Source organism: Heteronotia binoei, chromosome 4 (genome assembly GCF_032191835.1).
Source record: "Heteronotia binoei isolate CCM8104 ecotype False Entrance Well chromosome 4, APGP_CSIRO_Hbin_v1, whole genome shotgun sequence".
In the NCBI taxonomy this organism is placed as follows: Eukaryota; Metazoa; Chordata; class Lepidosauria; order Squamata; family Gekkonidae; genus Heteronotia; species Heteronotia binoei.
Genome location: NC_083226.1, coordinates 96987193 through 97000863, shown reverse-complemented (window position 1 = coordinate 97000863; position 13671 = coordinate 96987193). Strand labels below are relative to the sequence as shown.

The 13671-nt window shown below is 42.2% G+C and overlaps 1 protein-coding gene across 1 annotated transcript in view; it reads left to right on the top strand.

Moving 5' to 3' along the window:
* The window catches only part of HSD17B4 (hydroxysteroid 17-beta dehydrogenase 4), a 127416-nt gene that overhangs the window by 62387 nt on the left and 51358 nt on the right, over positions 1-13671 (top strand). Inside the window, exons 12-15 of the mRNA XM_060235553.1 lie at positions 6942-7048; positions 7763-7999; positions 12592-12643; positions 12921-12992. Coding sequence (XP_060091536.1) covers positions 6942-7048; positions 7763-7999; positions 12592-12643; positions 12921-12992 — 468 coding nt within the window. The remainder of the gene's footprint in view (positions 1-6941; positions 7049-7762; positions 8000-12591; positions 12644-12920; positions 12993-13671) is intronic.

Below are 13671 nucleotides of genomic sequence, written 5' to 3'. Positions count from 1 at the left end.
ACCTCCGCTTCAGTACCGAAGGAGTATGGTTGCGTCCGGACATTACTTTTCTACCCAAGGTGGTTTCATCGTTCCACTTAAACACGGAAATTTATTTACCGGTTTACTTTCCTAACCTGATTACTGAGTCCGAACGCAGACTCCATGCTCTGGACGTTAAACAGGCACTCTCTTTTTACCTGCATCGTGTAGGGCCCTCTCGGAAGGACCCTAGGCTTTTTGTCTCGTACGCCCCAGCGTTGCTGAGCTGGAAGATCTCATCTCAAAGACTTTCAAAGTGGATAACGGAGACAATAAAACTTCGTTACCTGCTGAACAAGAGACCTCTTCCAGGGCCTATCCGGGCGCATTCTATGAGGGCAATGGCCACTTCTGCAGCTTTCATGAAAGGTGTGCCGTTGCGGGACATTTGCAAGGCTGCCACTTGGTCCTCTCCACATACCTTCGTCAGGCACTATGCGCTGGACCTTCGTTGGCACCAGTGTTCGTCCATGGGCCGTGCTGTTCTTCAGTCGCTTCCCTGCTGACGGACCGTGGCACCCTCCTCCAGGTAGGCCGTTAGCTTGCTATTCTCCCATCAGTGTGATGCACAGAGACCACAAAGAAGATAAACAGGTTTCTTACCTGTAACTGATGATCTTCGAGTGGTCATCTGTGCAGTCACACTACCCGCCCTCCTTCCCCACTGCTGCCGGTCTGCTCTAGGGCTCATGCAGCGGTCAGAAGGAACTGGCGGGATGTCTGCTCCCGTCTCAGTGAGCATGCACAGTGGAACTTCTGGGCATGCACACTGGGACGTGGGCGCGGAAATCCGCAGCTTTGAAGTTTACTGATCGTGATCGGCGTTGGCTCCTTCTACCATCAGTGTGACTGCACAGATGACCACTCGAAAATCATCAGTTACAGGTAAGAAACCTGTTTTTTCCAGTACATCTCAGTCTTTCTTCTCTCTGAATTCCAGCTCTTCTCTGTGGGCTAAGCAATGTTAGCTTAGTTTTGTGTAGGGGAAGAAAACGAGCTTCCTGAAGTACCTAAACTGTGGAGGTTGTTACTGGGAAAGAGTTCTTGGTTATTAAACACTATGAAGCAAAATGCAGCTACAAATATTTGAATTAATGAGGCCATTAAATAAGCTAAACCACAAGAAAAAAACCATAGTGGCAAAGACATACATATTTGAAATAACATGTAAAATCAACAATGCTGATCTTCAGAGCCTTCTGAAATACCTGCATGTGTACTTTTCAGCAACATTAAGAAGCGATGGGGCCAGATTGATTTCCCTGGGGTAGCGTTTGGTGGTGCCACAGCTACAAAAGCCATCTTTCATTACACATATGGTCTCAAATCTCTAGGAGTCATGGTTAGGAACATGAAGAAACAAGTGGCAGGGGCTGAGAAGGTTGTCACTCATGCATTTTCTGTGTATTCTGCAGAAAGATACTTAATGTGGTTTAAAATGGGGGAGAGTAGGTTGACAAAAAATATAATGCATCTATGCATGTGCCTAGCTGGCTTTGTTATGAAGATTCCAGGTGCTTGACGGTTTATAGAGAAAACATATAAGTATAGGCAAGCAGTACTGTAACTTAGAGATGAATTTAAAATGTGTGAAAATGGGTCTTAAAGGAGAAATAGCAGCATTATATATTCTAAGAGAAGGCTGTATCTTCAGCTTTGGTACACTCTTTTTATCCTGCCAAAAAGTTCAGAGTAGTATTTTTACCTGTTAGTATCAGAAGGAGTTTAGGAGAGACTATGTAACTTGTTCAAAGGCACACTGGATTCAAATCTGGATTTTTTCTGTCATAGGCTTCCCAACCCCCCCCCCCCGCCCTGGCGGGGGACTCCAGAATTTATAGCCTCCTCCCCCGCTCTTCAAAAGTCCAGAAGCGGGGGGGGGGGGGGGGGAGGGAAAGGCGCCAATTTCATGCCACTCTCCTGGAGAGAGCCTGCCTGATTCCCTGCACCCACCGAAGGCTCGGCACTGGAGTCCAGTCATCACCCAGGCATGCTAAGAAAGAGCCTAAAAAGAAGGGAAGGGAGGGGGGGGTGTCTGTCCTGTCCTGTTAGTAAGGAAGATTTGTAGAGCCTGCGCGATTTGTAGATCTCATTGCTCAAACGGTGGTTGGTGTGTAAATAAACATTCCTTCCAGGCACCGAGAGAGGGGAGATCTAGCAAACATTTTCTCCTCACACAAACCTGCCCTGTGCCTTCACTACAGAACAGAAAGGCATGGGGTGTTCTTGATGAGATTTTGAATGATGCATGAACTGATAAACTGCCTTGCCCTCAACCTGTCAGCAGCAACTTCTGCAGAACTTTGCAGTAGAATACTTATTGAGAACTTTTGGGGTCGCTTTGCTTTTAAGAAGAAAAGCCTCTCTTCCAGAACAGGAATTGCAGTGGGTGGGTGTGCAGGCAAGGAGTAGTCTTCTGACGCTGTTTTGCTCTGCGACTAATGTTCTTTCTACAATGATTTAAGGTATTGGTTTAGAGTGCTTAAGTTTTCGTTTTATGTGCTTTTCAGCCGGGCTGGGCTAAGCGCAGTCCCAGCCTTGTGTTCTTGTGGAGACTGTTTATTTTTTCATTGTCTTATCTGATTTATTGCCTCCTCTGCTTTTATTGCCTTTGGCTATCCCATGTTCAGCTTAACTTTAGTATATGCTGGCCCGGGTGTCTGGAACATTCTGAAGAAATTTGTCTTAATTTTTAAAACCTTGCTAAAACTTTGAACCCAGTGGCACCTTTAAGACCAACAAAGTTTAATTCAAGGTATATTTTTTCATGTACAAGCATACTTATTCAACTCATTTCCAGATTACAGAAGTCATTTTCACTTGAGAAAATGGGTGTTAAAACTAACCTATTTTTATTTGCTAGCATTGTTTAGCTGAGTTAATTATCTTGCTCTCCTTCCCCCCCTTAAAATATAGCAGGGGTTTTTTTATCACAACAAACACACTAAACAAACCAATCCTATAACAACTGGGGGGAGGGATTATCCAGGTAAAGATCAGATAGTTTGACAGGAATTGTATTTTTTGTGAAAAAGAAGCAATATAGTTTATTGCATTATGAATATGTTGGTTCTAGATGACATTTAAACATATTTTTGAGCAATGTTTCCTCTAAGCTGAGTTAGAGTGAGCTAGTTCAGTTTTTAGTCTCCAGGTCACATATTTTTGTCTTAGCTCAGGAAAATGGCCCCACATGAAACTAATTTATGCAGGAGCTCATGACTTCAATGCCAGTAGCTCACAAAGTAGATATTTTGCTCACATGACCCCACAGCTTAGAGGAAACATTGCTTCTGAGTCTCAGGTGTTCTAAATGCAGTACTGCAGATATTGTTTTGATATTGTGTTCTTTTCTAATCCCACTAAATGGAAAGACGAATAACTGATACTTGAAAGTATTTCCTGTTATTATGGCATATCTCCAGATTACAAAGTCAATTTCTACTGGAGAAAATGGATGCTTTGGAGGGTGGCCTTTGGGAGCATTGTAATCCCCTGAGTTCTGTGTCCTCCCCAGGCTCCACCTCCAAGTCTCCAGGAATACCCCAACCTGGAGCTGGCAACCCTACTCCTGCCTCTGGTCAGTGACAGGTCCTGGCAACCCTAGAGCTATTCTATTACATGATGGTAACCAGAGCTGCTTATTAGGATTTTTGGTAGGGGTGATATATGCAAACCTCCACTCCCAATTGCTAGACATAGAGGAGGACATAATATGCTCTAGTGTGCATATAAGAATTTTCTCTGGTGTGAATTATCTTAAGCTTCCAAATTGCCAAGTTCCTAAAGCATAAAGAGCTACAAATTCTTTTTTGTGGCAAAGGGAATGCAACTGAGAAATACTTGACCACAGAATTACCAGAGGTATGATAGAGCTACTTAGCCTTGTAATTGTGTTTGACCTGAGAAGACAGCAGTAACTAAGTCTTACTAGGTTGGGAATGGCTTCCACTGTTTAAGGGGGAAGCCCATATCTGTTTTGAATTAAGTGACATTATTTAGCAAGCTTTCATCCAAATTTGTCAATTAGAATCTTATCATTTGAATTGAGTCTAGCACTAAAGTCTCTCCCCCCCCCCCCTTTAGAATCAGGTGTGCTGGAGTATCTAATAAAAGTTCTTCAATAAAAAATTCAGATTAATTACAGCACCTTGCTATATCTGATCATTTTTGCTGGGGAGGGATATATACATTTAGTATTAGAAGAGACCCCATTTTGAAGTGTAGGAGGATAGCCATTGCCCATGGGTTTGAATTTTTTAGATGGACACATTCAATTTAAGTGATGTAGAAATTAGGATTCCTAAACCCCCGTGAAGGGTTTTAGAGGTGGGGTTTGATGCAGTGTGCTGGAAGTGATATAGAGGAGTGAAGCTCAGGAAGTGACATCACTTGACCTTTGACTTGGAAGTGATGTCACTTCCTTGCTCCTGGCTCCACCCCCAAAGTCCCCAGATATTTCTTAAATTGGACTTGGCAACCCTATTCTGTCATGTCCAGTACTTTAGCTGCTGTATACATGTTGATTCTACATGTTCTGCCTAGAGCTGAACTAATGTTTTCCTGATTCACTGATAATTTATAGATGAAATCTTTCTAACAGTCTGTGGCTTTTGTTTCTTTTACTTGTCAAACTGTTAATGCCCAAGTTGGTAAGCTCTACAAGGCATTACATTTTGGATAATTCACATAATCCAATTAATTTAGCATCTTAGTTGGAGACACTGGAAGTATGACCTTGCATAACATGAATGACTCAGCCTGCTCAATTGCTGACACATTCCTGTAAATCTTGTGCTCCAGTTAGGACTGGAGAGTCCTCTGCCAGGCAGCAGAAGGTCAATGCACAGTCCTGTAGTAGTCCCCACTTTTTTGCCTTATTTGTATTCATTATGGAAATTAATGCATAACAGAAGAGATGACCAAAAAGGGGAGAATACAATTGTCTATATGAGACACTCATTACAGCTAAAGAAATACCAGGTACTATTTATACTGCTAGTTATGCTTTTGGAATCTATAAGTATGCAATGAAAAGAGTCAGTAGAGAGCATGATAACAGCAAAAAAAAAAAGATGCTTGAAGATTTAAAGCTTCGAGATTAAAAATAAGTAATGTTTAGAAGATGTGTTCAAAAATGATATCCCATTGTTCTGAATGACATGGCACAGCAACCAAGAAGGTCTGAGCGCCTGCTCCGGCTGCAACGCCACTGAGGATGTTCTCCGCAGCTGAGAACGAAACGTCTGGAAGGAAAACTTTCTCCAGTAGAACACGGCACTTGATCCCGAAAGATTCTACAAATCCTAATGACATGTAAAATTGTTGCAATATCACATACTTGATTAGGGAAGCAGAAGGCAATGCACATTGTATAGAAAAATAGCAAGTGTTTATAGGTCATTGTTGTCAATATGATGATTAACTTATGAAAGAAGGTGTGATTCAGAGAACCATGGCCAGAATGTGAGTAACCAGCTTCTATAATAGCTTCTGCCGTGGTTCATATGCACAAGCGTTGTCCCTCTCTTTTAGTGGAAGTGGTGTCCTTGGACATATTAGGATCCAGCCCACAGGAAAGAAGAAAAAGACAGAAAAGAAAGCTAAATTATTATAACAGTGGTAGTGTTGAAAAGTGCTGTCAGGTAACAGTTGACCTATAGTGATCTTAATCTATGTCTCTATGAGGATCCCATTTTCATTGCAAGAGACAAATATAGGTGGTTTGCTATTGCCTGCCTCTGTGTAGCAACTCTAGATTTCCTTGTTAGTCTCCCAGCCCAGTAGTAACCAGGGTTGACCCTGCTTAGCTTCTGAGTTCTGATGAGATTAGACTATCCTGGGCCATTTACAGTAGCAAAGATTATTTGGTCAGTAGTTCTTTTTTCATATGCATAAGGTTTTTTAATATCTTTAATTGTGGTGTTTTACTTTTCCAGCTATCCAAACATGACACACAAGTTAACACTATCATATTTAGTAGGAGATACATGCAGTGTTCTAAGACACTCTATTGGGCCCAGCTTTGTTGATGGATAAATAAGAGGGTGATGTTGCTAGGAGAATCTTATTTGGTTACATCTGGTTCTCAAACTGGCCCTTTGTTTAGACTCAGCTGACAAAGCCATGATGATCCTCACTGCTATAATCTCCAGATTGGACTACTATGACATGCTTTATGTGGGGCTGGCTTTTGAAGATGTCTCAGAAGCTTCAGCTGGTGCAAAATGCAGCAGTGAGACTTATCTGGGGCCAGCCACTTGAAATACGTAATGTCAGTGCTGAATCAACCACACTGGTTCCCTGATTGCTCTTAACCCAATTCAGAGTGCTTGTTGTTACTTTTAAAGCCCTTTGCAGCCTGGGACCTTCATAGCTTCATAGCTCTTGAAGATCATCTCCTGCTATATTAACATATGCTAGTTATACTTTTCAGATAGAGTTCTGGTGGTATTATTACTATGACTGTCTGTTCGGCAACAATTAAGCCCCAGGCGTTCTCAGTGGCATTTCTGTTCCTCTGGGATGGCCTACCAGAGTGAATGCAGCTGGCGCTTTTCATTTACCACATTCAGAAAGGTTTAAGACTGTTTTGTTCCAGAGCGCATTTGGTGAAGGATAAACTGTTTTGGGCTGCATGTATTTTTAACTTTATATCAGTTCCCTTTCAGCTTTTGCTGTTCTTTTAAGTGACCTAAGTTTGTGGAGATAAGGTTGAGTATAAATGTGTTTTTTTTTAATTTAAGTAAAATGTTCTGTTATGAATTTTCTACCAAATTGATATCATTAGCTAATAGATGCTCAACACCAGCCATTTGCATTGTATTTTCTTATTGGGATTTTTACTGGACTTTTCCCCTCTGAGAATGTCATTAGTTTCAGCAAGTAATTGTAAGTTTTCACTGTATTTATATTTCCAGAATCAGTCGCCATACTGCATAATGTGCTGAGTCAAATAGATTCTCAGGACATCTCACTAAATCCCACCAGCCACACTGGATCAGCAGTTTCTTCAGGCTTGGACTCTGTAAGTAAAAAATGCTTCAACAAGGTACTGTTTGTATTTAGACTGTTGCCAGATCCTAGAAATTAACTGGTTTGGGTAAACCCTTTAGTGGTAGAATCAATCATCCCCAGTTGAGATTTAAATCTAATTGAAACTTGCGATGAAAGTTACTTTCAATCAGAGTTACTTTAGTCCAATTCCAAACCTATTAAACTTTGCATATAGGACTTAATGAGATTATCCTGAAATTGCACATGTTCTGTTGCAGCCTTACAAATAAAGACCACCCAAACTACTAGTGCTCAAGAATTTAAAGTAACATGTTAATTATTTGTGCCACACAGAAGGCCTGGGGAAAGAGAAAATCTACTCTCTTACTGCTTGTGAAAGCTTTCTTATCTGGTCACCCAAAGATGTTCTCCTTGGCAAGTTGTATAAGTGTCAGTAGGGCTGCCAACTCCAGGTTAGGTTTCTGAAGTGAAAGGTGGAGTTTGGGGATGGGAGAGAGCTCAGCAGGATATAGTGCCATAGAGTCTACTTTTCAAAGCAGCAATTTTCTCCAGGGGCACTATTCTTTGTAGTCTGGAGATCAGTTGTAATTCCAGTGGATCTCCAAGCTCCTCCTGGAGTCTGGAATTGTTATTAACTCAATGCTCCTTGACTTCTTAGCATATAGTAAGTAAATATCTAATCTAATAAAATCTTAATGTGTAGTCTTGTCTTTAATCTCCACAGGCAAAGTTTGTTGATCACAAGTTGCCATCAGTTGAATACAATTACACTCATTTGCAGCCAATTTTGTATGCACTTGGCGTGGGCATGTCCACAAAAGATCCAGACCACCTGAAATTCCTTTTTGAAGGAAGTGAAGGGTTCTGTTGCCTTCCTACTTTTGGTGTTATACCGGCTCAAGCCTCTATGCTTGATGGTGGATTGTCTAGTGTTCCAGGACTCAATATTGATTTTACAAAGGTAAATAGTAAACACTGGAGTTGATTTCATGTATGAAAGTATTAGTTGATAGTGCAATCCTAGTTATGTGTACAGATTTACTAGTTGACGGAGTTAGTTAAAATCTGAGTTAGCACTGGATACACACCGGATATAGTTTGGCTTTTAAGTCTGGCACACACCCTAATTCTGCATTCTACTGAAGGTGTCAGGCAGACATAATCAACAGTAACTGTAAGAAGGTAACTTGAAGAGAAAAACTTTTTGAAGATGTTACTATCTTATATTACTGAATATTAATCATTTTCTGATGTTGAGGAACAAATAGATTGGACATACTTTGTATACTGTGTGGTAAAAATAAAGGGTTGTGAAGATTATGCTACAAATGTAACAAAAATGAAAGTGGAAGTAATTTAAGTAAAACTACTGTTTAAATTTGTGTGTGAAGAAGACATTGGATTTATATTCCACTCTCCACTCAAGAGTCTCAGAGTGGCTCACAATCTCCTTTATCTCCCTCCCCCACAACAGACACCCTGTGAGGTGGGTGGGGCTGAGAGGACTCTCACAGCAGCTGCCCTTTCAAGGAAAACCTCTGCTAGAGCTATGGCTGACCCAAGGCCATGCCAGCAGGTGCAAGTGGAGGAGTGTTCTGCATATATTAGAGCAGGGTTTCCCAAACTTTTTTTCCCCATAGCCCGGTTATTTTTATACTCCTCCTTTGTAGCCCACTAAAGTTTGGGGGTGGAGCCAGGAGACTTTGGGGGTGGAGCTGGGAGACAGGAAATTACATCATTTCCTGTGGTATCACTTCCAGGTCAAGGGCCAAGTGATGTCACTTCTGGGGCACACTGAACTAAAACTCCACCTCTTCCTGTGATGTCACTTCCAGGGCACTCCCTCAAACCTGCCTCTTCTTCTGAAGTAACTTCGTTTTCTGAAAAATCTTTCTGAAACTCATGCTGAGCCAAAATGGGAGTGGAAAGTGGGTGGTCTGCAACTTTTTCATACATTCCCAGGGTCCTCTCTTTCCATCCACACACCTGCATGCACCTATCTGTTTGTGTGTTCTTCTCCAGCTTGCAAGCACTCCTAATGCCCATGTTCAATTGCCTGCACCACCTACACACCCCTTCCTCAACAGCACTGGCCAGTGTATGCAGTTGGGAGTGCTGTTGCCATTGCCATCAGGAATGCCAGCACTGTGTACCATCCACACTGGGCCCTGACAGCTGCTCTACCTCAAAATATGCTGATACATTTAGTAGGCCCTTCATTGCTAATACATTTAGTAGGCCCTTCATTGCTGCCATGTGGCCCACCTCATCATCACTGCTTGCTCCTGGATACTTTATTATTTCAAACACTGGCTCTGTCACTGAGCTTGCTGAACCAGGGTCTTGCTTAGAAAGATAGTCCCTGAGGAATGGAAGTCAACTTCTACACTGGTCAGGCTCTGGCTCCTGGCTTTAGCTGCTTTTCAGGCTGACACAAGGAAAATATTTAAATGTCTGGCCCCAGGAGAATGCTTTAGGGCAGCTGATCCTGCATTGAGCAGTGAGTTGGACTAGATGGCCTGTATGGCCCCTTCCAACTATGATTCTTCTATGAGAAAAGGCACAGGGGTCAAAGACTCCTGCTGTTGTCCCTTTGCAACCAGTTTTCACAGGATAAACTGATTCTGAATGTAAATGTCAAATGTAGCTGCCATAGCAGGTAGCCATCCATGGCTCTGTCCTGTATTTCAGGGGTGGCCAACGGTAGCTCTCCACATTTTTTTTGCCTACAACTCCCATCAGCCCCAGCCAGCATGGCCAATGGCTGGGGCTGATGGGAGTTGTAGGCAAAAAACATCTGGAGAGCTACCGTTGGCCACCCCTGTTCTATTTGAATCCCTATTTAAAGTCATCTAAGAAAGCTATCATTGCTTCATTCTCACTATGGCAGTGAGTTCCATAAATTCGTTATACTTTGTATGAAGAAGTCCTCCCCTTTATTTGCTCTGCATCTATTGCCCATCAATTTCACCAGGTTCCTCAAAGTTCCAGAATTAAAAGGAAGAAAAGTCTACCTCTCCCCCCCTCCGCCGCATAATTTTAGTCCTCTGTCTTCCCACACTTTGTCGACATTTAATGTGATCATTTTTTTTTATGTTTAACTGATTTTTTTAATGTTTAACTGATTTTTAAATGTATTGTGATTTTTAATTATGTTGCTTTTGTAAGCTTTCTTTTAAGGCTCCGCAGACTGGACACTACATTTTTGGAATAAATAAACATTGCTTAGCTGCCTTTACATTGTAAAACATACCTAAGTACACAAACAAGTTGAACAGGAATCTGACAAGGGGAGGGAGGGAGAGAGAGAGAGATCACAGAAGTAATTAAAAATTGCAGAGACTTTGTGCATGAGACAGACAGAAAAATCCAACAGGTAAAAGCTCCCCCCCTCCTTTTCTTGTCACAGCTGCTTCTAGGCACAAAAGACCAAAAAGAAAAGACAGGGCAGCTTTTGTAGCCTGTGGCTGGATTAGATGATCCAATGGCTTCACTTCCTTCACTTCACTTCACTTGGCCCTATATGGCCAAGGACCGACCTACCTAAGGGACCGTCTCTCCCCATATGAGCCCCAGAGAGCACTGAGGTCAGTAGGACAAAACAGATTGACTATTCCTGGGCCAAAAGAAGTTAAACTTCAAAACACCCGCACTTGGGCCTTTTCCGCCACGGCCCCACACCTTTGGAATCAGCTCCCAGAGGAAGTGTGGGCCCTGCGGAACTTAGATCAGTTCCGCAGGGCCTGCAAGACCACCCTCTTTAAACAGGCGTTTATCAACAACTGAATTACAGGTGCACAATAAAGGAAACGCCAAAATGGTCTGGTCTAGGGATCCATCGCCACTACATCATCTGACAGACATAGCGTCAAACAATAATGTTTACTGCCAGATTTAAATAGTGTTAAATTTAGAAATGTTTTAATTAACTATTGATTGGTTTTAATGTGATTTTAATATCTTATTATTGTATTGTTCACCTTTGAATGTTGTTAGCTGCCCTGAGCCTGCTTTGGCGGGGGAGGGCGGGATACAAATAAAATTTTACTTTACTTTACTTTACTTACTTCATCCCTCCCCCCCACTCCAACTCAGTCTTTGTGTGCTGCTGCTTTAAGAGGCTGGGTTGGGATGGGGCCGGGTTTAAGAGGCTTGCAACAAAATGCAATGCAATGGCAGGGAAAAGAAAGACATGCACCTGGGAAAGGAGAGAGGAGGTATTCCGCAAAGCAGAATAAATTTAAAGGCAAAATCTTGAGAGTTGCAAATGTAGTCACTGCACTTTTTTTCAAAAAACTGGAAAACAAACAGATTTCATTTTTGCATCATATTACAAAGATGGGTCTATATTTAAAAGTTTTTTGTGGGAAGGAGAGGGGGCTCTTAGCTACTTTGATCTCTGCCTCAGATTTGCAGCAGACTACCACTGTGGCAGTATGCCTCGATCTCTCCCATCACCTCACCTCTCCCTGGGAGGGTGGGCAGGTAGGCAGGCAGAGGAGACAGCAGCCAGGCTCTTGGAGCCAAGCCGGGCCGTGTGGTGGCTGTTCTCCTCTTCCTCCTCATCCCTGATCCTTCCAGTCACCTCCGCTCTCCCTGGGCGGGCTTGCAGGCAGGCCGATGAGACAGCAGCCGGGCTCTTGGAGCTGAGCCGGGACCCATGGTGGCTGTCCTCCTCCTCCTTGTGCCTCCACTGGCTGGCTGAGCCCCACCACTAGCCTCTTCCACTGGACCCTACTTGGTCTCTTTTCAGAATGGACACGACTCACTCCTCCCACTCGTTCGCGCCTCAGCCTCCAGCATGTTTTTGAACTTCCAGGCAGAGAGGCTGGGAAAGGGAGGAGCCTGTTGCTGGCTTCCAGGGCTATTTTGAACCAGAACACTTGCTGAGCCAGCTGTGCAACCTGGCTTTGAGTCTTTGGTGGACCAGTGCAGGACCCGACAAATGGAAAGTGCTGCATTAGAGTAATGTAGACTTGCAGGTATCTATAACATTCTAGTTACGTTTCATTCTTTTCAGCAGTCAGCAGGGCTTTGAGCAGGAACGTACTTCCAACTGGCTTGGCATCGGGGTGTGATCTGATATTCAAATAAGTTCCTGCTGGGCTTTTTCTTCAGAAAAGCCCTGTGTGAAACAATGGTGGCATAGCCTAATATGCAGATGAGTTTCTGCTGGGCTTTTTTTACAAACAAAACAAAAGCCCTGGCAGTCAGAAACAGTGGCCTCATTTTGATGGAGGGAGAAATCTGACATTTTTCTATGCTATGCCTCATTTCCTGAGAAAATGATACTCTTTACCCATGGGCCTTGTTTTCTCCAAACAGTAGCATCCAAAGCTTTAGTATTGTTGGGGCTGATAAAGCTTCTTATAGTGTACTGAAATAAATCTAATTTCTGTTGAAATGGTTAACACAGTTAAAAAGAATACCATTAAGTAATCTTTCTTTAGGAGACATTTCTAGGGAACATTTTATCTCTCCTAAAATAACTTTCTCAAGAATTGGGTAAAAATAATAGTAACTTCTGCTAAAATGCTTCTAATTTTTCTGCAGGTATTACACGGTGAGCAATACTTAGAACTGTATAAACCGCTGCCGACATCAGGTGAGTGTTCTGCACAGCTAATTTTTAAGAAATCATATCCTCCTAGGTATAGGACAAAAGCCTCTCTTTTACCTTCTGTATTTGTTTACTATTGCCTTTCTACCAGTTCTACGTGTCTAGAAACTCTTATCTAAAATTATCTAGCCATCCAATGCATTTGAGCGTGTTAAGTTTGTATTACATATCTGAACAAGGTGGCTATTGATTTCTCTGTGTAAATTTATGAAATAGGTTGCTTGCTTGTATAATGTGTATTTCATTTCATTTTCAATTTTAGGAAAGCTAATTTCAGAACCCACAATTGCTGACATTCTTGATAAAGGCTCAGGAGCAGTTATACTTTTAGATGGTAACTTTTTTGCTTTCTTCTATAAGCAGATAATTAGAGGAAAGAAACTCAGTTTGAATTTGCCATACCAGTTATGTTGCAGTACTTTAAGAGTAATAGACACATTTATCAGAGTTTGCCTAAAAATATTGGATACTCAAAGGGAAAATGTGCAACACCCCCCCCCCCCGCCGCTCCCCACTTTTCCTCATTGAAGCTACGTACCATGCTTTTACCCTAGGATCTCATGACTCACAGAAGCTTTCCAGGAGGCTGCAGAGATGGTGGCTTAACTTAAAACTACCCCAACAAATTTGATAGCTGAGGAAGGGTTTAAATACATTTTTTCTTCACAGCCAATCCCATCATAATGCCCATAAGAGAAAAAAGGTCTGTTCCTTCACTACATTCTTTGTTCTTTGACTCTGACCAATAGGTAATGTTTAGTCTTATGTCTGTACCAGTGTTCCCTCTAAGCTGAGTTAGTGTGCGCTAGTTCACAGATTTTTAGCCTCCAGCTCACACATTTTTGTTTTAGCTCAGGGAAATTGACTCCAGAGCACAATAATTTATGCAGTATCTCACAACTTTAATACCAATAGCTCATGAAGTAGAATTTTTGCTCACAAGACTCTGCAGCATAGAGAGAACACTGGTCTGTACATATATCGTCCATCATGCTGGAATATCTGCTTAATTA